Below are 23,889 nucleotides of genomic sequence, written 5' to 3'. Positions count from 1 at the left end.
ATAGGACTGAGCCTCAGATTGGCCATGATCACGCAAGGACGTGATGCACAGAAATGCAGGCTGGGATGCCGCCCTCTGATGTCTGAGCTCGTGAGGCAGGTACGATCATCTCCTGGACTGACCTCCTCCAGCCGCGAGCGCCTCCCCCTGGTTCGGGAGGACAGAGGGGCTCACGCGGCGTGCTTGAGATCAGGGTGGCGGCGCCGGGCTCTGAGCACGGGCTCTGGGTCTGGAATCGGAGCTGTCTCCTTGGCCAGGCTCCGTCCCCGCTCTAAACAGCCCTTGTCCTCAGGTTGCTGACCCAGGAAAACCTCCGTGAGTGCTATTCTTAGCCTCGGTGTCCTTCCTGGGACCTGGGTCAGCACCTCCTCCTTTCCTTCCTCCTCCAGCCCTTGGTTCCTATCCTGTTTGTTCCCCTCTAAAACGAAACTGAGGGCAGCCCCTCCCTCCCAGCATAGCCATGGGGATGAGCTTAGATAGACCCCCAGAGCCTGGCCTGTCTCAGGATCCCGGTCAGTGGTGACACGTGTGCTTGAGTGCAGAGACCCTCCTGTCTCAAGTGACAGCTGTGCATGGGGCCCAGTAACGTTCATGGGCTACAGGGGGTCCGACTGTCCTGGGGAGGTGCCCTTCCAGTGGCTCTAGGTGCCCCCAGGTGCTGCCCAGTACCTGAGGGTTGCCTGTGTCGCACACAGGACGGCGGCCACATGCCTCCCGTGGAAGGCTTGGGTTTTGAACGGGACACGGCCAGGGACACAGATGCTGAACATCTGTTTGAGCAGGTGAGTTGTGATTTTTTTAAAAATGAGATTCACGTAGCATAAAGTTACCATTTTGAAGTGCACGCTGCAGGGGCGTGGGGCGCCTCCGCTGGCACACAAGCACCCCCTCCATTGCGTCCCAAACGCCTTCCCCAGCAACCCCTACTCTAGTTTCCGTTTCTATAGATTTAACTCTTCCAGACGTGTCGTGTGCATGGGCTCGTGCAAACGTGGCCTTCCGTGACCGGCTGCTTTCACTCAGCGTAGGGTGTGTAGGCGTCGCCCGTGTTGTGGCCGCGGCGTCAGGTTCCTTCTATGGCTGAATCACGGTCCACTGCGTGGATAGACCTGGCTTTGTCCGTTCGTCCACGATGGGCATTTGTGATGTTTCTACCTTCTGGCTCGTGTGAATAAGCTGCGGGCACAAGTGCTTGCTTAAATGCCTCAATTCTTTTGGGCCTGGTATATACGCGGGGGCGGGGACTTTCTCCGTCTTTAACTGTTGGGGGAACCGGACTGGGATCTGACCGTATTAATCCGGAGCCGTTCCGCTGCACCTGTCTCTGCCGTGTGCAAGGTGGTTAGAGCACAGCACTGGGGGCAGACAGCTGACCTGAGGGCTGCTCTGGGTTTGGATGAAGCAGTGCCACGTGGCTGTGTGGCCTCTGCTGAGCTGCTTGCCTTTGGGTATCGGGTTCCCTACCTGCGGATCCCAGGATGACGCAGGAAGCAGCGACGGCGCCTGCCAAGTGCCTCGCACTGGAGTGAAGTAAGTGGACGCCCTTATCCCTTTAGGGTTGATGTTTGTTCTCTTCAGAGCCTATTCCACCCACTCAGAATCTGAGGAGGCGCTAAGTGCCCGTGGGTGCAGTCAGCCCCGAGCCTACAAGAGGCGAGAGCTGGGGCAGAGGGTCACGGACCCAGAGGGCGGGCTTCCTCAGTTGCGCCTCCAAGAGCCTCCACCCCAAGATTATTTTTTGTAAAACAGCCTGGAACGGTAGCAGCTCAGGGTGGGGTGAGGTGACGCTGTCAGCAGGACCTCCTGCAGTGGCCTTCTCGTGAGCCAGGCAGTTCCTAATCTTCAAAGGAGGGGTCTTCTCCCCACTTCACAGATGAGAAAACAGAGGCTGAGTGCAAGGATGCTGACATGTCAGCTGGGATGTAGGTAGGTTCAGCTGGGATGTGAATCTGCATTTTACGCTTCCAACAAGCCCCCATGATTTCACTGGGCACCGCGGCCCAGGTCCAGGCCCTTTCTCTGTCTCCCCCTTCCCCGGCTCCCCAGCAGCCCCGGCAGCTGCCTCCCTACCTGCCCTCCTTTCCGCCCTGCTTTGGGAAAGGGAGGCACGTCTCTCTTCTTGTCCCTTGGGACTTTTGCGTATTGTCTCTCCTGCACTGCGGCCAGGGAAATAGGAAGTTACAGAGGTAACTTCCAGCATCGGACTTGAATCACCTTGAAGTCTCGGGTCTTCTGGCTTGTTGGAACAGGGTGTGCAGTCAAGGATCGACTGTGTCCAGGGAGGTCTGGCTTTTGCGCTCGGCTCTTAGGAGGTGATGAACCTCTAGGACCTTGGAAAGTCCTGACACGTGTATCTTTGTTTACCTGGGGCCACTTGGGGTCAGCCTGACCTCCACAGGGGCTGGAGGCTAAGGTCGGCAGTGCAAACTCCGAAGGTGAGCTTCCCTGGTTGGCAGTTCCCTATGCGTAATGAATGTCACAGGGCAGCCCTGGGAGAACCAGGTGCTGTCTGCACGTGTCACTGGGAAGGGACACCCTAAGCTTGGTCCCTCCGGGACCCTCTGCCGTGCTGAGTTCAGTCTGTATGTATGCTTTTGCTGCCATAACCCGTTAACCACGAGTAGAATGGCTTGGCTGCGTTCTAAGAGTCCTTCTAGTGAATTACTGAGCCGAGGGTGGTCGTGGGGAACCCCCCGCACCTCGCAACAGGCGTGACTTGTTTGTCAAGATACATACCTCAGCGGCATCACTTCCACTTGACAGATAAGACAGCTGAGGCGACTTGGTTCAGGTTTCAGGGCTAATAAGGGGCCCCGAGCATCCTGACAGCTTCACTCGCCCGCTGTCATCAACTAGAAAACGGGAAACAAACACGCAGCCGTCCCCAACGCTAGTTTATTTGGTGCCTGTCCCGGGCGGCTGTTTGCCTAGCAGGGCACTGGCTACAAGGGGTCTACTGCCGCCTGCGGGCTCGGCCCGGGCCTGGGGGGCACTACAGGGTCCCAGCTCCAGCTCCTCGCAGGAGGAGGAGTGGCAACCAGGAGGGGAGAGAAGGGTGAGGGGCGAGCCCGCCGAGGACGAGGACGTGGGGGCTGGTCCTGTGTGGCCATGCGCTGGGGGCGGGGCCGCTCCCCCCTCACTCACTGCCGCCCTCGGGCTGCAGCAGGCCCAGCAGCTCGATGCTGCTCTGTCAACAAGCGGGGCGGGGGAGTGCCACGGCGGGGGTTCGCCTTTACTTCAACCAGCGGGAAAAGACCTTCTTCTACTGAAAAGACAGCTCGTATACCACAGTTTCTAGAAAAGAGTGCACGTCCTTCATCAGAGGGAGCAGGGCGGCAGGGGCTCAGTCGCGGCCCAGGGTGCACCAGGCAGCTGGAGAGGAGGGAGGGAGACGCGTCAGGGGGACGAGGCTGCAGTGGCCCCTTCCCCCTCCGGGCCAGAGAGTGAGGCCTGCAGGCTGCCGCTCCTCTGCCGGTGCCAACTCTGTGCCAGGCGGGCGGCAGGGGGCGCCGTGGGGAGGTGGGTGCGTAAAGCCAAGGGCCGGGCCCTACGAAGGGCACAGAGGTGCGTCTCCTGGGGGCAGATCACGTGCCCATGGAGGGAATGGCAGTTGGGCTGGGAACGCAGGGGGGTGTCCCACAGCGCGGCCTGCCCTGGCCTGGGGGTGCTTTCAGGGCCCCTAGCACAGGCCTGCCGCATGCTGGGCTCAGGGCCCTGGCCTTTGGGCGCGGCTGAGGCCCGGCCTCGCTGCCTTGTCTAGGACCCCCTCTGGTGGACTACACTTCCTGGCAGCTAAGGGAACAGAAGAGGCTAGGGTGGTTTGGGCCTCAGCTCAGCCATTTCTACCGGGCCCATGGCGTCCCCGCTTCCTCTGTAGCTGGTCCAGGCCCTCCTCCCCGCTACCTGGCACGGAGATCCGGGAGAGGGCCTCGGGCTGGCTCAGCGTGTCCACCTTGACGTGCCGGAACGCCTTGCACACGGGGCTCTGCAGGTGCCTGCAACGCAGGGGGCCGCCCCCCAGTCAGCCAAGCTCGGGGCTCAGAGCCCTGGTGCGAAGGTGGGGCCGGGGCCCCGGGGGAACAGCCTGGCTCTTGCCTCCCCCTGAGCAAACTTTCTGGATTTTTATCCTTGGGCAGCAGTTTTGAAACAGGAGCAACCCTGGCCTCCGCTCCCAGATTCAGGGCCCAGCAGAGCACGTTCAGGGGGTCAAGCTCCAGCCTGAGAAACGCCACCTCGAAGTGGATTGAGGCCCAGCCGTCTGAGTAGTGGAGGCCGCTGGAACCCCGCCTCTTCACCCTCCCAGCCAAGGAGCCTCTGGGACAAGGAAGGGCCTGGAAAGGGGGCCGGGGCAGGTCCCCGCCCTCCGTCCCCCGTCCCACCACCTAACCCCCGGCCGAGGGCTGACACCTACATCTTCCACTCCTCCTCTGTCTCCCAGAACTCGTAGACCACGAAGGTGACGCCGTCCGCCAGCCTCACGGCAGCGATGCTGCAAGAGGAGAGAGACCGGACTCAGTGGGGGGTGCACACAGCATTGAAAAACCTACCTTTAAAACTAAAAGCATCTCCACCTCCCACGTTGTCCTTCATAATCATTTTTTCATTTAATCCTTAAAAGTAGGAGAATCAGACATGGCCCAAGGCCAGAGCTGTCGTCCCTGTGTGAGCACCAGGGTACTCACCCCATTTCAAGACAGACAGAGACCCAGGCTGGGGGGATGGAGCAAGGTGGGGGGGTGCCTCTAAGAAGGTGGCCGACCCCGGGAGAGGGAGGGCCGGCCTCCTCCGAGGTCACGATACCACCCCATCTGGCCTCTCGGCCACCCCCGTTCCTTCTCCTTTTCCCACACGCTCAATAGCACAGAACCCCAAGCATCCCTCAGGAGAATCCTGCCCCCGTGGCGTCTGCTGCATTACTACAGGCAATTCCAGGTTTGGGGCTGCAGAGAGGACGCCCTACTGCATGCTGCCCCCTCCCGGCCCTTCCCAGCCCCAGGCCCCCTTCTTCCACGCCGTCTCCCTTGATGAGCACACAGCTCCCGTGGCTCCGGGTGACACCTGCATGCCCACCACTCCCCAGATCTCCCCACTTGTACATCGGCACCTCGAATGGCATCTGAAATTTAACGTGGCCTTACTCCCCGCACCCACGCGCCTGACCTTCCGCGGCTTCTCCCGCTCAGCCTGTGGCCCCGTCCTCCATCAAGTTCCTGAAGCATCTCACACTCCGCCCGGCCTCTTTCTGCAGCCCCCCACCCCATCCCGGCCATGGTCAAGTCCAGTCAGCCCCACTCCAAAACAGACCCCAGCTCTGCCCACATCGTGCCAAGACCAGTGCCCTCTCTGGGTGACTGCATGGCCTCTCCCTGGCCGCCAGCTGCACACCTGTTGCCACCCCTTCTTACACAAAGGAGGCAAGACCGAGTCTCCCTCCTGCCTAAGCATCTCTCCCCCATGGTCCCTGGTCCCCGGAACAAGCAGGGCCTGCCTGCCTCTCTGGCCATCTGACCCACCCACCCCTGGGTCACTCTGTCGAGCCACACCAGCTGCTTGCTTTTTCTCAAACACGGCACCCTCACTGCCACACCAGGTCTGGGCACGAGCCTGTGCCAGGCCTTCTGCGGCGGGGGGAGCTGCTCAGCACTCAGCCTGAGCACACACGCAGCCCCTCCCCAAAGCCCCCTGTTCGCTGGCCTGCACAGTGCCCACCGCCAACCGCAATCATCTTTCTTCACCTGCCCTCCGCCACCACCTGGAATTAACGTGCAGCAAGAGCAGCTGAGTCACGCTGCACCCCCAGGCCTGGCCCCCCTGCTTCACCAGGAAGCAGGTGGAGGCACATGTGCTCTTGAGGTAGGAAAAAAGCAACCGGGGAGGGAGACGCTCGAGGCAGGGAACAGGCACGGAGCCTACCGCTGGGCACCGACAGGTGGGCCACGGACGGGAGACAGCCCGGCAGCTTGCGCCAACGGCCCTCTGGGACCACCCCCAGCGCCCACTCGGCGGCTAACGCTGAGTGGGCGCTGGGGGCCAGGCACTGGCCTGTACCCCCCACTGTCATTATTCCACTGACGCCTCCAACCCCACCAGGGAGCGGGTCTGGGCAGTGGACCCACTTTACAGATGAGTAAGCTGAGGTCCGCGAGATGAAGTCAGTTGGCACGTTTGCGCAGCAAGGAAGAGCCCGCGCTAGGACCACCCCGCTAGGGGGCTTCCCTGGGGTCCGCTGTGTTCTCAGGGGTGAGGCCGGTCCTGCCCTGTGCCTCCACCCCAGACACAGCTCCCAGCCACCACCGCGCCCCGCGGCTTACTCACTGGAAGCAGTTCCTGGCTCCGGCGGTGCCCCTCAGGTACTGACGCAGGGAGTCCAGGAACTCGACCAGCTGCTCAGGGCACACGGCCATCTCCTGCCGGACCAGCTGCAGATGCTCCGGGGCCACAGGACCAGTGAGCCACCCTGCGGGCTCCCTGGCATCCCGCCTCCCCCGGGACCCCGCCCAGCCCAGGAGCCCGCCTCCCCAGGACAGGACAACTTCTTCAGAATAAAACCGACCCACTCCGCCGCTGCACACACACACTTTTCATTCTTACACGTGGAAACTGGCGAAAAGTGAGCTAAACTTAAGAAGCCAAATGCAGGGAGTAGTCCCACAAGTGCTGAAAAAACAGACAGGGTCGCTTAAAGAGGCTCCAGAGAGACTGGGAGCTACCTGCAAGGCTTCGGGTCCAGGACACAACAAAACGAGTGACCAGCAAAATTGTTTCTGATTGAATCAGCATTTTGACGTCACTGTCCTGCTGATTACGTTGCTCCGGGCCCCACCGATCACAGCCCTGGAGCCTCTAAGAATGCTCATGGGAGGGGAGGGTGGCCAAGTGCTGGGGCTGCATCTCCCCTTGTGGTGGTCCCAGGGTAGAGGTGTCAGGGACACTAAGCCGCCTGCATCTTGAGGCCTGGCTCAGGCAGGGATGGGGCCACAGGAGAGGGAGGGGTCCTCACCATGTTGGTGCTTTCTTCATCCGAGAGATGCTGCTGGAAGTCAAACCAAAGGGTCTGCAACAACAAAGTATGAAGAGATGCCTGAGACAGAGGCCACCGCTGCTAGGGAGGCTCCCAGGACCACCACAGTGACCCCTGAGCACCCAGGGCCACCGAAGAGCTCCAGCCCCTCCACCCCACGGTTCCAGCGGCTCTGGAGTCCCCGAGCGGGTGGGAGCTCCCAGGGCCAGGCCTCTCTGGGCAGGGCTCAGCCCACCCTCCAGGCAGTGCCGGCTCAAGACAGGAGCCGGGAAGCCAGGCTGCAAGGCCACCCACAGGGAGTGGCACAGATCCCTTCTGGCCGTGGCATCTAGGGGGCGCTGCAGCCACAGAGGCCAAGCACGCCAATTGCAGAGCACACGAAGGAGGCTCCACTGTGCTGAACCCAGGACGCTGGGGTTTTGTCACAACTTCCGCCGACAGCCTTGCTGGCAACAGGTTCCCCGACAACTTACACGTCGCCCCCAGTCACAGCCCCTGGCACCTCATGAATATAACGGCCTGAATGAGGTGGTCTGTGCTCGCTGGCCTTCCACCGGCCCTGGGGGCTAAACCCTCTCTACGAAATCTTATGTAACTTGCCAGACTCCCCGAGGTCATGGCTGCCCTACTGTGAGCTCTAGGAAAGCAGGAAGCCGGTGCACTCTGCTCCTGACCGCGTGCTTGTGTCTCTAATGGTGCCCAGCACCATGACTGCAGAGCAGAGAACCCAGAGGCCACATAAGCTGGTCCAGGGTCAGAGTCTGAGTCTGAGGCCAAGCCTCTCTCCTGATCCACGGAATCAGGATCTTTCTTCCTTTTTCTTGGGCACCCCAATAAAGGCCACCTCTGTGCCCATCCCTGTCCATCCTCCACGAGGGCAGCCCGTGTCCCTGGCGCAATCCCGCACCCACGCGGCCGATCTGCAGGGCCATGACCCATGCAGTCACCACCTGGACATTCTTAATAATGTTGGAACAAGGGGCCCCATAAATTACACAGCCGGCCCCAGAGAGGGTACTGACTTTCCGGGGACATAGGGTGTGCACGTCGGCGTTTGTAGGCGGCCAAGGTCTGCTTGGCAGAGCAAGTCTCTTTCCGTGCTTTTAAAACCGTGTAGATGGGCTCCTGGAGAGCACTGGTTCCCTAGATTTCTCCTGGCCAGCTGGGCCCCGCGGCAGTGAGGATGAGGTAAAGATGAGGGGAGGGTGGAGGAGGGACGGCGGCACCCACGTCTGCACCCCCCGCCCCGTCTCCCTGCCTCGCCGTCCCAGCATTCCAGGAGCCCAGGCACAGCTAGGAGCGCTCAGGTTCGCCCTTGGAGGGCGGGGTCCAGAGCAGGTCCCGGATTGGCCCCTGCTCGCAGCTCGGGCCAATCAGAGGCTGGGAAGAGGGCCCCCCGCCCCGTCTCCAGGACGCACAGGTGCTCCTTGGTTTCCAGCCAGCCGGTTGTTAGGGCAACTGGGGCGCTAAAAATAAACTTCAAAGAGCCTCCCCCTGGGGGCGCCCGCAGAGTTGTTATGACAACCGGGCCTCAGGGTCCCCGCCGAGCCTTTCCCACCGCTCCCACCCAGCAGCTGGCTTTAGCGGGGCGGGGGGGGGGGGGGGGGAATCCCACCTCAGCCTCAGACCTGCAGGTGGGATGGCCACCTCCTCCCTCGGACTCCTCTCCAAGTCTCAGCCTCACCTCCTCCTGGGGAGCCCCACCCACTGCCCTCATGAATCCCTCAGAACCCACAAACCCATCAAAGCACTATTTTTCTTTTGCCCTTTTGCAAAAGATATAAAAAAATTCAGAGAAGTAGGAAAAATGTAAACTTGCCACTGCAACCCCACAGCCTGGAGATCCCTGCTATCTTGGTTTATGTTGATATACGGTATGGTATGTGTATAGGTTCTGGCATCAGAATGTCTAATAATAACTGCTAAACAACATTGCTAATATTAAATGCTAACTATGCAGCAGGCTCTGTGCTAAGCCATTAAGACACCATTTAATTTAACCCTCACAATGACCCTGTGAGAGGTGCCATTCTGATTATTTTCTCTGTGGTTAGAGGAGGACTCTGAGGTTCAGAGAGGGTAGGTCATTGGCCCAAGGTCACACAGCTGTTAAGTGGTATAGCCAGGATTCAAATACAGGCAGTCCGATACTGGAGCCTGTTGGTAAACCTTAAGGCAAATTATTTTCTTTCTTCCAAAGAATGGTAATCGTTATGGGCTGAACTGTGTTCCCCCAAAATTCGTATGTTGAAGTCCCAATCCCCAGTACCGCGAAACGTGACTATATTTGGAGACAGGACCTTTGAATAGGTGATTAAGTTAGAATAAGGTCACATGGGTGGGCTCTAATCCAATATGACTGGTGTCCTTATAAGAAGAGATCAGGACACAGACACACACAGACACAGGGAGAAGACGGCCGTCTACACGCCAACGAGAGAGGCTTCAGAAGAAACCAGCCCCGCCAACATCCTGACTTCAGATTTCTAGCCTTGATCTGTGAGAGAATAAATGCCAGGGTTTAAGCCCCAGTTCTGGCAGCCCTGCAAAGCGAACACAATCGTATCCTGACTGCCTACCGAGCCGTGAAATGTTCTCCGAAAACACGATCCCATAAAGGCTGTGCCACTTTCCATCACTTGTGGATGTGTCACGTCCCATTTTAAGAAACTTCACGCTGCCGGTCATTCTAATCTCTCCTGGGACGTCACCATCCCTCACCCACCACCTTGCTGGGTCTAGGCTACCACCTGCCCAGACCACGCCGCCGCCTTAACGCCTCCTTGAAGCTCTGTCCCCTTGCTGCCCGTGGCCCTGCCGACTACTTTCTGTTCCTCGAGACGCCCCTCCTGGCTGCCCGCCCGCCCTCCACAGCCGCTCCTCTCCTCGGCTCCTGTACAATGGACCCGTTCCCGGAGTCCACCCTTAGTCCGCGCTCCACCTGGGGAATGTCCTTTCCAAGGCTTCCTGACTCCTGTCTCGAGCTCTGGCCTCACTCTGCACTCCCTGGGGGCTGGGAGGGCGGAGGGTGGATGCAGGGACAGAGGCGAGGGCTCAGTGGGCTCACCTTGCTCTCCAGCCGTCCTATCAGCCCCGCCAACCTGCTGATCTGGGCTTCCAGGCCCTCCTCCCTGGAGTCCGAGGTGACTGGGAAGGAAGAACAGACATGCTGATTGGGGGGGGCAGGGCCAGGCCTAAGGTGGAGGGGCGCTCCCGGCCCTGCCCCGGCGCTGCGACCTGTCCCCAGCCCTCCCAGGCTCGGTCCCCATGGGAGGCCCAAGCCCCATGTGGACCCACTCTCAGAATTCCCCCCAGGACCCCCCAGCCAGTGCCCCCCACTCTGGGCCACTGCTCGCTCACCAAGCGGGAAGCTCTTCCCTTGCTCCACGGCCGTGAGCTTGTGGTTGTGGGCGTAGACGGGAGTGGAGCTCCCAGACCAGGTCTCCACCACGCTGTGGTTCTGTCTGCAGAGGAGTGGGGCAACACACACTATGAGGGGGGCTGCAGGGCTCTGGCCGCCTGTGGCAGCTTCGACAAACATTAAGCACCGACTGGGGGCTGAAACGTGCAGAGAACTCACTCCGTGGAGCCCCGGCCCTGTGAAGTGAACATCGTGGCCTCTGTTTTACAAAGGGGGACAACAGGCCCACTGGCCAAGGCCACGCTGCAAGCGGGGCCGGGTTGGGATGAACTCAGATCCTTTCCAGGAACCCAGACCCTGTTCCCGGGAGGTTTAGTTCCAGGGCCGGGCGAGGCTGAGCCAGGCCCCCAGCCTCCCCACAGCCCACGGCTGCCCCTCTCCCCGGCCCTGCCGGCCTCGCTGGGAGCCGATTCAACGTTCGCTGCCCTCTGGGGTGGGGGCCTGCGTTGGCTAACAAGCCCCCTGTCCAAAAAAGGAAGCCCTAAGACACAGTCGAGAGCGGGCATCTGACAGACAAAGACCCGTGATCCTGACCTCAGCCTGGCCCCATCCCGTCATGACACCACCCGCCACGCACACTACTGACGTGCACACGCAGCCCACCCAACACTGCCTGGCACGTAGTAGCGACTCAACAAATGCCCAAACCCCATGTGCAAAAATGCTGGAAAACTCACCACAGACGTAAAAATACAGCCAGACGCACATATCCCCCCAACACACACACACACGCTCCTCCAGACGCACATATCCCCCCAACACACACACACACGCTCCTGTGCGCACGGCCGACACGCCTGGTCCCCAGGGCTGCCTTGGTAAGGTTCTGGAATTTGCCTCCTGTGAGCCTGAAAGCCCAGCAGCCTCTCCCTGTGCAGAGGGGCCAACCCCCCCCTACCCCTCCGCCAAGGGAGGAGAAAGGCTGGCAGGTTCCTTGAGGTGTCAATCGGGGCGCCTCAACAAACTCAGACCACGAGTGGGAACCGTGGGAGTCCCCCAAGGGCGGCAGGGTCTGAACCAGTGGCTCGTGCCTGGGTCACGGCGTCCCTAGGCCTGGGAAAGAGAATGCTCAGGGGACCTGCAGCTGAGAGCCGAAACAGCTGAGATCTGGGCAGTTTGAGGCGGCAGTGCCTGTGAAGCAGGTGTGTCTCCCCATCGCGATGTGCCACTCCTGCCAACAACATCCCCAAGTAAGCTTCCAAAAAGGGGGCAGGCAGGTGTAACGGCTGGCACGTGACGGAACTGGCAAAGCGCAGGAAATGGGCTCTGAAAATCACGCAGCGGTCCTATCTGTTCTGCAGCAGGAGAGAAACCGCAGGTTTTTAAATCAAGATAGTGATGGAAAAAAAAATGAAGAAAATCTATGTGACAGCTTCCAGAGCTGAGGCCGTTAACCTTGGGAACCCTCAGAATCACAAGACTGATCAGCTATGCAGAGTCCTGGGCCCAGCTCCCAGGGACCCTGATCCAGCGGGCACGGCCGGAGCCCAGGAATCTGCACTGTGCATATCCTAGGTGACCGGGCTGCAGGTGCTCAGAGCAAAGGCATTTTGCGAACAGCATCACTGAGCAGCCTTTGCAGTCATATCTGACTGGGACAAGCCCCCCACCAACCAAAAAAACACAACCCCCCAGGCCCAGCAACCAACACCCTGCTGTGCCGGGTCTCTGCCTGGGAAACCGCGGCAGAGACTCAAGGCTCAGTAACGCATGGACCCCTGGCAGCTGCCCCCGCCTGTTTCTATTTCTTTATTCCCCCTTTGCCCCGGGCACATCAGCTCTTCAGGGAAGAACCGGCACAGAGGAGTTGGCCGGAACTTAGGACAGCAAATGGGAGGGCTCGTGGCCCCCAGGGGCTGGCCCTGCCAGGCCGGAACGAGACTGCTAACTCTCCGGACCCCCATCTCACCGCCCCAACAGTGTCCCCCTGCAAAGAGGGGGGACACCAGGTACTTTTCCACGGCTTCAAGGACCCACAAACAAGGCTTTAAATAACACTAACTAACATTGGGAGAAAACCACTCCATTTCACTGCTCTTTCAATCTTTCTGAAGTCATGCTTTGATGCTCCTCTGTTTTCAATGCCCATCTATGATCTCACAGCCTCTCTTTTTGAACAAAGAGGGAGCAGGCCTCAGGGTCCAAGCTGACTGCGGGCACCAACAGCGCTGATTTTTACAATTTCTTCACTCACAGCATGTGATACTTGTTTTCGAATGATGGTAATAGCCACCAGAGTTTCCTAAATTTATTCCCAGGTTTTAAAAAATGAGTCAAACAACAGAATAGTTTTAGCTAAACAATAGTGTGAGCAATATGGAAATGGGGCCAAACGGACCAGAGTCTAGGAACTAGTCATAACTCTGTGAGGAGGCAGGTATATATCATCCCCACTTAAAGAGCTGGGGAAGTGGAGGCACAGAGGGGAACAGCAGCTTGCCCAAGGTCACCCAGCCCCCAAGCACACGAACGTCCCCACCAGGCAGCAGGTCAGCACACACACGGCCCACTCCCACAGGCCCCCACAAGGTCCCACCAACGCACCGGATCTGGCTGGTCTGCTCTTCGATGGCCTCCACCGCACTCTCCACCGAGCTCAGCAGGGACTGGATCTGAGTGGCCGTCTCCTTCAGGAGGAAGCGTGTCACAAACTGGTCCACGTTGCTCCCACCCTCATACACCTGTGGCGGGAAGGGAAGGGGCACAGAGGGGAAAGGAGTTGGGGAGGGATCGTGGGTGGAGATCTGGTGCAGGGGTGGGGGGACACCTAGGGTCAGTGTCTCTGCACTGGGATGGGGGTATCACAGGGCTCCAGCATGAAGGCAGGGGTACAGACTCAAGAGACCACGGTGTGAGCCCCAGCTTCACCAATTACTAGTACTGTGACCTCCGCACCACAATAGAAATCACTGTAGTAGCTGTCTCATAACACTGTAGTAAGGACTGAATGAAAAAATTACATAAAATGCTCAGCACTGTGCTTGTCACATAGCAAATACTCAGTATACAGTAGCTGCTATGATGGTGACGATGATGGTGATGGTGATGATGATGAGAAAGATGGTGGTGGGTCACTTCTGTTCAACATAGTATTGGAAGTCCTAGCCCCAGCAATCAGACAAGAAAAAGAAATAAAAGGTATCCAAATTGGAAGGGAAGAGGTAGAGTTGTCACTATATGCAGACGACATGATACGATAAATAGAAAGCCCTAAGGACTCCACAGAAAAACTACTAGATCTAATAAAGGAATTCAGTAAAGTAGCAGGACACAAGATTAACATTTGGAAATCGGTTGCATTTCTTTACACTAACAAACATCAGAAAGGGAATGCAAAAAAACAATACCTTTTAAAATCGCACCAAAAAAACACACAAAACCTAGGAATAAACCTGACCAAGGAGCTGAAAGACTTATATGCTGAACTATAAAACATTAATACAGGAAATTAAAGAGGATTCAAGGAAATGGAAAGATATCCCATGTTCTTGGATTGGAAGAATATTGTTAAAATTCACAAAACTACCCAAAGCAATCTACAGATTTAATGTGATCCCTATCAAATGACATTTTTCACAGAACTAGGATAATCCAAAAAGTTATATGGAACCATAAAAGACCCAGAATTCCCAAAGCAATCCTGAGGGGGGAAAAAAACAAGAAAGCAGGAGGCATAACTCTCCCAGACTTCAGACAATACTACAAAGCTACAGTAATCAAAACAATGTGGTACTGGTACAAAAAGAGACACACAGATCAATGGAACAGAATAGACAGACCAGAAATAAACCCACACACCTATGGTCAATTAATCTTTGACAAAGGAGGCAGGAATATAAAATGGGAAAAAGACAGGCTCTTCAGCAAGTGGTGCTAGGAAAACTGGACAGCCACAGGTAAATCAATGAAATTAGAACACACCCTCACACCATGCACAAAAATAAGCTCAAAATGGCTTAAAGACTTAAACATAAGACATGACACCATAAAACTCCTAGAAGAGAACATAGGCAAAACATTCTCTGACATAAAATGTATCAATGTTTTCTTAGGTCAGTCTCCCAAAGCAATAGAAATAAAAACAAGAATCAACAAATGGGACCTAATCAAACTTACAAGCTTTTGCACAACAAAGGAAACCATAAAAAAAAAACACGAAAAGACAACCTACAGCATGGGAGAAAATATCTGCAAATGATGCGACCGACAAGGGCATAATCTCCAAAATATACAAACAGCACACACGACTCAATAACAAAAAAAAACAAAGAACCCAATCCAAAAATGGGCAGAGGATCTAAGCAGACATTTCTCCAAAGAAGATATACAATAGCCAAAAGGCACATGAAAAAATGCTCAACACTGCTAACTATTAGAGAAATACAAATCAAAACTACAATGAGGTACTACCTCACACCCATCAGAATGGCCATCATTAAAAAGTCTACAAATGACAAATGCTGGAGAGGGTGTGGATAAAAGGGAACCCTCCTACACTGTTGGTGGGAATGTACGCTGGTGCAGCCACTATGGAAAACAGTATAGAGGTTCCTCAAAAAACTAAAAACAAAGTTACCATATGATCCAGCAATCCTACTCCTGGGCATATGTCCGGACAAAATTATAATTCAAAAAGATACATGCACCCCTATGTTCACAGCAGCACTATTCACAATAGCGAAGACATGGAAACCACCTAAATGTCCATAGACAGATGAATGGGTACAGAAGATGTGGTGTATATATATATATATATATATATACACACACACACACATATATATATACAATGGAATACTACTCAGCCATAAAAAAACACAAAATAATGCCATTTGCAGCAACATGGATGCAACTAGAGATTACCATACTAAATGAAGTAAGTCAGAAAGAGAAAGACAAATACCATATGGTATCACTCATATGTGGCATCTAAAGTACGGCACAAATGAACGTACCTACAAAACAGAAACAGACTCATGGATATAGAGAACAGACTGGTGGTTGCCAAGGGGGAGGGGGAGTGGGAGTTTGGAATTAGCAGATGCAAACTATTATATATAGAATGGATAAACAACAAGGTCCTACTGTATAGAACAGGGAACTATATCCAACCTCTTGGGAAAAACCATAATGGAAAATATTAAAAATGCATGTATATAACTGAGTCACTTTGCTGTACAGCAGAAATTAATACAACATTGTTAATCAACTATTCTTCAATAAAAAATAATAAAAGTAACTAAATTATAAATAAAAAATGTAAAAAAAGATGGTGGTAGTGATGATGGTTATGAACATGATGATGGTGATGATGGTGAAGATGGTGGTGGTAATGATGGTGGTGATGGTGGTGATGATGGTAAAGATGGTGGTGATGATGATGGTGAAGATGGCGGTAATGGTGGTGGTGATGGTTATGAAGAGGATGCTGATGATAGTGATGGTGGTGATGATGGTAAAGATGGTGGTGATGATGGTGGTGGTAATGATGGTGGTGATGGTAAAGATGGTGGTGGTAATGATGGTGGTGATGATGATGGTGAAGATGGCGGTAATGGTGGTGATGGTTATGAAGAGGATGCTGATGATGAAGGTGATGGTGATGATGGTAAAGATGGTGGTGGTAATGATGGTGGTGATGGTGATGATGGTAAAGATGGTGGTGGTGATGATGATGGTGAAGATGGTGGTAATGGTGGTGGTGATGGTTATGAAGAGGATGCTGATGATGAAGATGATGGTGGTAATGATGGTAAAGATGGTAGTGGTAATGATGGTGGTGATGATGGTGATGGTGATGATGATGGTGATGATGGTAAAGATGGTGGCGGTAATGATGATGGTGATGGTGGTGAAGATGGTGGTGGTAATGATGGTGATGATGATGGTGAAGATGGTGGTGGTAATGGTGGTGATGATGATGGTGAAGATGGTGGTGGTGGTGGTGGTGATGGTTATTAAGAGGATGATGATGGTGATGGTGGTGATGATGGTAAAGATGGTGGTGGTAATGATGGTAGTGATGGTAAAGATGGTGATGGTAATGGTGGTGATGATGATGGTGAAGATGGCGGTAATGGTGGTGGTGATGGTTATGAAGAAGATGCTGATGATGAAGGTGATGGTGGTGATGATGGTAAAGATGGTGGTGGTAATGATGGTGGTGATGATGGTGATGGTGGTGGTGATGATGGTAAAGATGGTGGTGGTAATAGTGATGATGATGGTGAAGATGGCGGTAATGGTGGTGGTGATGGTTATGAAGAGGATGCTGCTGCTGATGGTGATGTTGGTGAAGATGGTGGTGATGGTTATGAAGATGGTGATGGTGGTGGTGTTCTTGATGTTGTTGTGGACAGGGATAAAGTATTAGGGAAGAAGAATTCACAGCCTCCTTCCTTCCTTCTCTGAGGTGGATTCTTTGGGCCAGGCATGGTGTCACACGCCTGCAGTCCCAGCTTCCTGGGAGGCTGAGGCAGGAGGATCACTTGAGCCCAGGAGTTCCAGGCTGCAGTGCACTAGGCCCTAAGTTTGGCATCAACGTGGTGACCTCCCGAGAGCAGGGGATCACCAGGTTGCCTATGGAGGCATGAACCAGCCCAGGTCAGAAAAGAAGCAGGTCAAAACTGTGCTAAGTAAGCCCACACACCTGCGGTCAGTTGATCTTCGACAAAGGAGGCAAGAATATACAATGGGGAAAAAGTCTCTTCAGCAAGTGGTACTGGGAAAGCTGGACAGCCGCAGGCAAATCAGTGACGTTAGAACACACCCTAACACCATAAACAAGAATAAACTTAAAATGGCTTAAAGACCTAAACACAAGACATGACACCATAAAACTCCTGGAATAGAACAGAGGCAAGACATTCTCTGACATAAAACATACCACTGTGTTCTTAGGTCAGTCTCTCAAGGCAATAGAAGTAAAAGGAAAAGTAAACAAATGGGACCTAATCAAACTTATAAGCTTTTGCACGGCAAAGGAAACCATAAAAAAAAAAGAAAGAAAGAAAAGAAAAGACACTACAGACTGGGAGAAAACATTTGCAAGTGATGTGACCAACAAGGGCTTAATTTCCAAAATATACAAACAGCCCATACAACTCAGTAACAAAAAACCAAACCACCCAATTGAAAAATGGGCAGAAGACCCAAATAGACATTTCTCCCGAGAAGACATAGAGATGGCCAACAGGCACATGGAAAGATGCTCAACGTCACTGGTTATTAGAGAAATGCAAATCAAAACTACAGTGAGGTACCACCTCACACCGGTCAGAATGGCCATGGTTAAACAGTCTACAAACAACAAATGCTGGAGAGGGTGCGGAGAAAAGGGAACCCTCCTCCTCTGTTGGTGGGAATGTAAGTTGCTTCAGCCACTGTGGAGAACAGTATGGCGGTTCCTCAGAAAACTAAAAATAGAACTACCGTATGATCCAGCAATGCTACTCCTGGGCATATATCTGGACAAAACTATAATTCAAAAAGACACATGCACCCCTATGTTCACAGAAGCCCTGTTTACAATAGCTAAGACATGGCAACAACCTAAACGTCCATCGACAGATGAATGGATAAAGAAGATGTGGTATATGTATATATACAATGGAACATTACTCCACCAAAAAGAATGAAATAATGCCATTTGCAGAGATCATCTAGAGAGTATCATACTAAGTGAAGTAAGTCAGAAAGACAAATACCACCATATATCACTTATATGTGGAATCTAAAATATGACATACATGATCTTATTCATGAAACAGAAACAGACATAGAAAACAGACTTGTGATTGCCAAGGGGGAGGGGGTTGGGGAAGGGATGCAGTGGGAGTTTTGGGTTAGCAGATGCAAACTATTATACATAGAATGGATAAACAACAAGGTCCCGCTATATAGCACAGGGAACTATATCCAATCTCCTGGGATAAACCATAATGGAAAAGAATATGAAAAAGAATATATATATAACTGTACATACGTATACCTGAATCACTTTGCTGTACACCAGAAACAACTAACACAACACTGTAAACCAACTGCACTTCAATAAAAAAACAAAACAAAAACCCCAAAACCTGCCTGTGCTGACCAGCAGTGGCATAGTGCCTGGGAATAACCACAGCGCCCCAGCCTGGGCAACACAGCGAGATCCCATCTCTCTCGTTAAGGGAATTCTGCATCTCCTAAGTAAGTGTTCTGCATGTCCCCTAAATAAACACTAAACTTTTGCCTTTAAAAATAAAAAGGTGGGGTCTTCCCTGGTGGCGCAGTGGTTGAGAGTCCGCCTGCCGATGCAGGGGACACGGGTTCGTGCCCCGGTCCAGGAAGATCCCACATGCCGCGGAGCGGTTGGGCCCGTGAGCCATGGCCGCTGAGCCTGCGCGTCCGGAGCCTGTGCTCCGCAATGGGAGAGGTCACGGCAGTGAGGGGACCGCATACCGCAAAAAAAAAAAAAAAAAAAATGACACTCTGCTGGGAAGCTGGTCCCTCAAGCCCTGTGCTGCTCTCTGGCCTCCTCTACCAAGACCCTACCCTCCTGAGCCACCTGACCCAGCACCTTGGCCAGGCAAGGGCTATCAAGGAAAGAAAATTAAACCATCCATCACTCTGACTGGAAATTAATTAGCAATAATTGCACAAGGGAACCACGGCTACAGACAGAGAGACTGAGGAATGAAGGCCAGGGTGGGGAGCAGGGGAACACGGCTGTGGGTGGAGAGGGGCCGAGAGGAGAGGTGCACGCAGACGGGGAGGTGTGGAGGTGGACCTCCCGCGCCACCCATCAGACCAGGCGCACTGGCGGCAGGTCCCGACGGGGAAGGAGCCCACGGCAGAAAGCATGCCGGGTTCCGGCAGCCTAACGCACTGCAGTGATCAATTATCCTTCCTAGCAGACAGCTGAACTCACATGCAATCCAGTGATCGATGGGCTCTGGACAAACAAATGACCCCAAAGAACAGGAAGACAGAACGAGGTAAAAAAAAAAACAAAACCAAAACTGAACAAAAAGAGAAAGGCTGCTAGAAGCCATCAAGCAGAAAAGCGAGCTAAAGTGAGTCTGTTAAAAGCACCCACAGGTAAGCGACTGAGGGTGCAGTCAGGGATCAATAAGTGTAACTGGTTAGTTGAATTAAAAAAGACAAAATTTTCAAAAGAGTAAAAATGCAGCTTGTACAGTTTTGTCCTCCACTACCACTGATGCCTCAGCGAGAGGCCAGCTCCACAGATTTCAGAGGGAAAGAGGCAGAGCTGGGAATTCCACAATATGTGGACGAGTTATTCACACGCAGGATAACAGGGAAACCTTCGGAAATCTGCAGATCTCTGAAAGTTTATCAAATGAGCACCTTTCCGGCAAAGAATGCCTAGGAATTTCTCCCAGATCTTCTAGGGCTGAATCACAGAAAAATATTCTTGAATAGGGAAGTTGTGGAAAAAAAGTGAGGGTGATCGCCCGAATGAAAATGAAGGTTACAGAGGTTAGGAAAGAAAAACATTGACCACTAATAGTTAAATTTTAATCACATTGGATTCAGGGAATAAAGAGTGTCAAAGTATGGGAAAAGAGCCAATCACCTCAAAAACTGTTTTAATTTCACAAGAGGGCATAGAAAGTGTTCTTTATTAGCCAGGTATAAAAACAGGATTAAGAGTGTTAACAATGTATGTTTTAGAAGTCCCTAGTAAAATGAAAACTAGAATGTTTACCTTTGAAATCATAATCAATGCTATAAACAAAGCAGACTACCAAAAGGTAAAATGTCAAGAAAGACGAAGGATCATTAAAAAATGGGAAGCATTTAAGATTATGACAGCAGCCAGGCCAGACAGATCATAACAATAAAGAAATCTGCCTAAATTGCCCCACGTAAAGACACAGTCCCAGATTTGACCAAACGAGGTCCATCTGGAAGCATATATAAAGCAAAGGAGCACCAAAGGATTTGCAAAGAAAAGCCTGTGCAAAGATTCTGCTACCAAATTTGATCGAATGACTGGGACAAGCTGCAATACCACGATGAAGGTAGAAGTTAATGGGAAAGCATTAACCAAGCTTAAAAGGGTAAGAATAAACGGCAGAAGGCATAATGCATTACAAGGACGTGACGTTATCAAATCTTCGTGCATTATTAAATCTTTGTGCAATGGGAGAGGATATCGCTACAAGTACGGCTCTGCGGGGTTAGATGAATAAAACCACTTTATAAGGCAATTCTACTTTATATCAAGAGCCTTAGACTGCCCAGTAATTCTCTACTTTTGATAATCTACTCTTAAGAAATAATGCAAAATGTGGACAAATACTGATGTCTCAAGGTTAGTGTTAATTGATAATAGCAAAAACCTGGAAATAATCTAACATCCTCAAGAACAGGAATAGTATGTAAATTTAAGGAAGAATACTTAAAATGATACTTTTAAACAGTTTTATTAACATGGGAAAGGTGTCTGTTAAAATGTTAGGTGAAAAAAAGCAGAAAAATTTTTGTACACAGAATGATTTTAAGTGTATTAGAGAAATACCCATGAAAAAAAGGCTCAATGGTAATAAAGTGGTAACAGTGGTTAGAGATAGTGGGAATTAGGAGTGATTTGAAATTTTTCTCTACTTCCTGAATTTTGAATATTGAATACGTACCATTTAGGTAACAAAAGTATTACAACAAGGTCTATAGGCATCAAATGGCATGGCTAAATAAACAGGAAGGAAATATTAGAATTTTAAAGATTAAATATCAAAACAATTTAGTGTGAGAAATTAGTTCACCAGTGTCCCATAGGACAGATAAATTGGAAATAATAAATGTCTATTGTAAAGGGCATTACTGGGAAAATGTGAATGTCTTTAAAATGGGCAAAAAAGATGACTGGTTCCTCGTCTAATACACCCTTCTAGGTTATCTAGGTCTTTCCTTGTTTGGGAGCTACTTTTAACACTCTAGCATGTAGGACTTCCCTGGTGGTGCAGTGGTTAAGAATCCGCCTGCCAATGCAGGGGACACGGGTTCAAGCCCTGGTCCAGGAAGATCCCACATGCTGCGGAGCAACTAAGCCTGTGCGCCACGACTACTGAGCCTGCGCTTTAGAGCCCGTGAGCCACAACAACTGAGCCCACGCACCGCAACTACTGAAGCCCGTGCACCTAGAGCCCTGCTCTGCAACAAGAGAAGCCACCGCAACGAAGAGTAGCCCCTGCTCGCCGCAACTAAAGAAAGGCTGCGTGCAGCAATGAAGACCCCATGCTGCAAAAAAATAAATAAAATTTAAAAAAAACAAAAAACTCTAGCATGTAAAACTCGACAATAATGCAAATAATTCTCATCCACAGAAATGCATGTGAATTTTGCCCGGCAGAATTCAACTGACTGTTGTCCTGTGGACAGTGACCAATTCTGCATTTATTCACAGATTCATCTCAGAATTCCTGGTTGCCTATATACATGGCAAATGTTCTTTGAATTTTCCTTGGAGACAGTGTAACACCTTACTGGTTCTCAAATTAAGGAGTTAAATAAAATCTTTCACGTGTGTATACTTTATATTTGTACAAGAGACAACTTTACCTTTTTACAAAGTTGTCTTTTAACAACATATATTTCACAACAAAGAAGGGATAGTTATTTTCAGATTTTATACTCTGAAAGTATGATCCACATCTTCTTCCCAAGTATCCCTGGGAGAATTATAAAAACAAAATAATATGGGACTTCCCTGGTGGCGCAGTAGATAAGATTCCACGCTCCCAACGCAGGGGGCTGGGTATGAGCCCTGGTCAGGGAAATACATCCCACATGCATGCTGCTAGAGTTCGCATGCCACAACTAAGGAGCCTGCCTGCCACAACTAAGACCCTGCACAACCAAATTAAAAAAAAAATTTTTTAAGTCAAAATAATATGCAGTGAAGAAATCTCAAAAAAATAAAAAAAACAGAATACAAACTACTGGTTACTTGGTTTTATCCTAATACCATGAAATGAGAAATAAGTAAGGATATAACAAACTATTAGAGAATATTGAGAGAGGAAATATTAATCCTATATACTAAAATCTATCACTGCAGTGAAAGTATCATTCAAAGGTAGATTTCTAAACTTTCAAACTTTATTATCCAAAAAATTTTAAGCATTCCTTTTCACATATGAAAAAGTATATAGCAACAACAATAAACCAAAGGAAATAGGTGGTAGGAAATAATAATGATAAAAACTATAAATACAATAGATTCAGTAGTAGATACAGTATCAATACCGCCAAAATGACCATACTACCCAAGACAATCTACAGGTTCAATCCAATCCCTATCAAATTACTGATGGCATTTTTCACAGAACTAGGACAAACAATTCCAAAATTTGTATGAAAACACAAAAGACCCCGAATAGCCAAAGCAGTCCTGAGAAAGAAAAACAGCTGGAGGAATCAGGCTCCTTGAGTTCAGAATGTACTACAACTACAGTCATCAAAACAGTATGGTACTGGCACAAAAACAGAAATATACATCAATGGAACATGACAGAAAGCCCAGAAATAAACCCACTCATCTATGGTCACCTAATCTATGACAAAGGAGGCAAGAATATACAAATGGAGAAAAGAGAGTCTCTTCAATAAGTGGTGCCGGGAAAACTGGACAGCAGTTTAAAAGAATGAAATTAGGACATTCTCTAACACCATACACACAAAAAAACTCAAAATGGATCAAAGACCTACATGTAAGGCCAGACACTATAAAACTCCTAGAGGAAAACATAGGCAGTACATACACTCTTTGACATAATTCGCGGCAATATCTTTTTTTGATCCACCTCCTAGAGTAATGAAAGTAAAACCAAAAATAAACAAACGGGACCTAATTAAACTTAAAAGCTTCTGCACAGCAAAGGAAACTATAAACAAAAAGACAACCCACAGAACGGGAGAAAATATTTGCAAACAATGCGACTGACAAGAAATGAAATGCTGAAATATATTAGCAATTCCTATAGCTCAGCATCAAAACCAAACAATCCAAACACGGGCAGAAGACCTCGACAGACATCTCTCCAAGGAAGACATCCAGAGGGCCAAGAAGCACATGAAAAGACGCTCAGCATCGCTCATTAGTAGAGAGACGCAAATCAAAACTACAATGAGGTACCACCTCACACCAGTCAGAATGGCCGTCATCAAAAAAACCTACAAACAATAAATGCTGGAGAGGGTGTGGAGAAAAGGGAACCCTCCTACGCTGCTGGTGGGAATGTACATTGATACAGCCACTATGGAGAACAGTGTGGAGGTTCCTCAAAAAACTAAAAATCGAACTACCATAGGACCCAGCAATCCCACTCCTGGGCATATACCTGGAGAAAACCATGATTTGAAAAGAAACATGCATCCCAGTGTTCACTGCAGCACTATTTACCATAGCCAGGACATGGAAGCAACCTAAGTGTCC

The 23,889-nt window shown here is 51.3% G+C and overlaps 1 protein-coding gene across 1 annotated transcript in view; it reads right to left on the bottom strand.

Annotated features, from left to right (window-relative positions):
• Nucleotides 1-3,206: 3,206 nt before the first annotated feature.
• Nucleotides 3,207-23,889, bottom strand: part of LOC132417328 (oxidative stress-induced growth inhibitor 1-like) — a 108,804-nt gene continuing 88,121 nt past the window's right edge. The window contains 8 exon segments of the mRNA XM_060001038.2: nucleotides 3,207-3,372; nucleotides 3,904-3,995; nucleotides 4,412-4,489; nucleotides 6,316-6,428; nucleotides 7,001-7,054; nucleotides 10,089-10,168; nucleotides 10,382-10,485; nucleotides 12,987-13,123. Coding sequence (XP_059857021.1) covers nucleotides 3,344-3,372; nucleotides 3,904-3,995; nucleotides 4,412-4,489; nucleotides 6,316-6,428; nucleotides 7,001-7,054; nucleotides 10,089-10,168; nucleotides 10,382-10,485; nucleotides 12,987-13,123 — 687 coding nt within the window. The 3' untranslated portion in view covers nucleotides 3,207-3,343.

The sequence above is a fragment of the Delphinus delphis genome, chromosome 20 (assembly GCF_949987515.2).
Source record: "Delphinus delphis chromosome 20, mDelDel1.2, whole genome shotgun sequence".
Classification (NCBI taxonomy): Eukaryota; Metazoa; Chordata; class Mammalia; order Artiodactyla; family Delphinidae; genus Delphinus; species Delphinus delphis.
The sequence above is the reverse complement of the archived record's forward strand: the minus strand, read 5'-3'. Positions and strand labels throughout refer to the sequence as shown.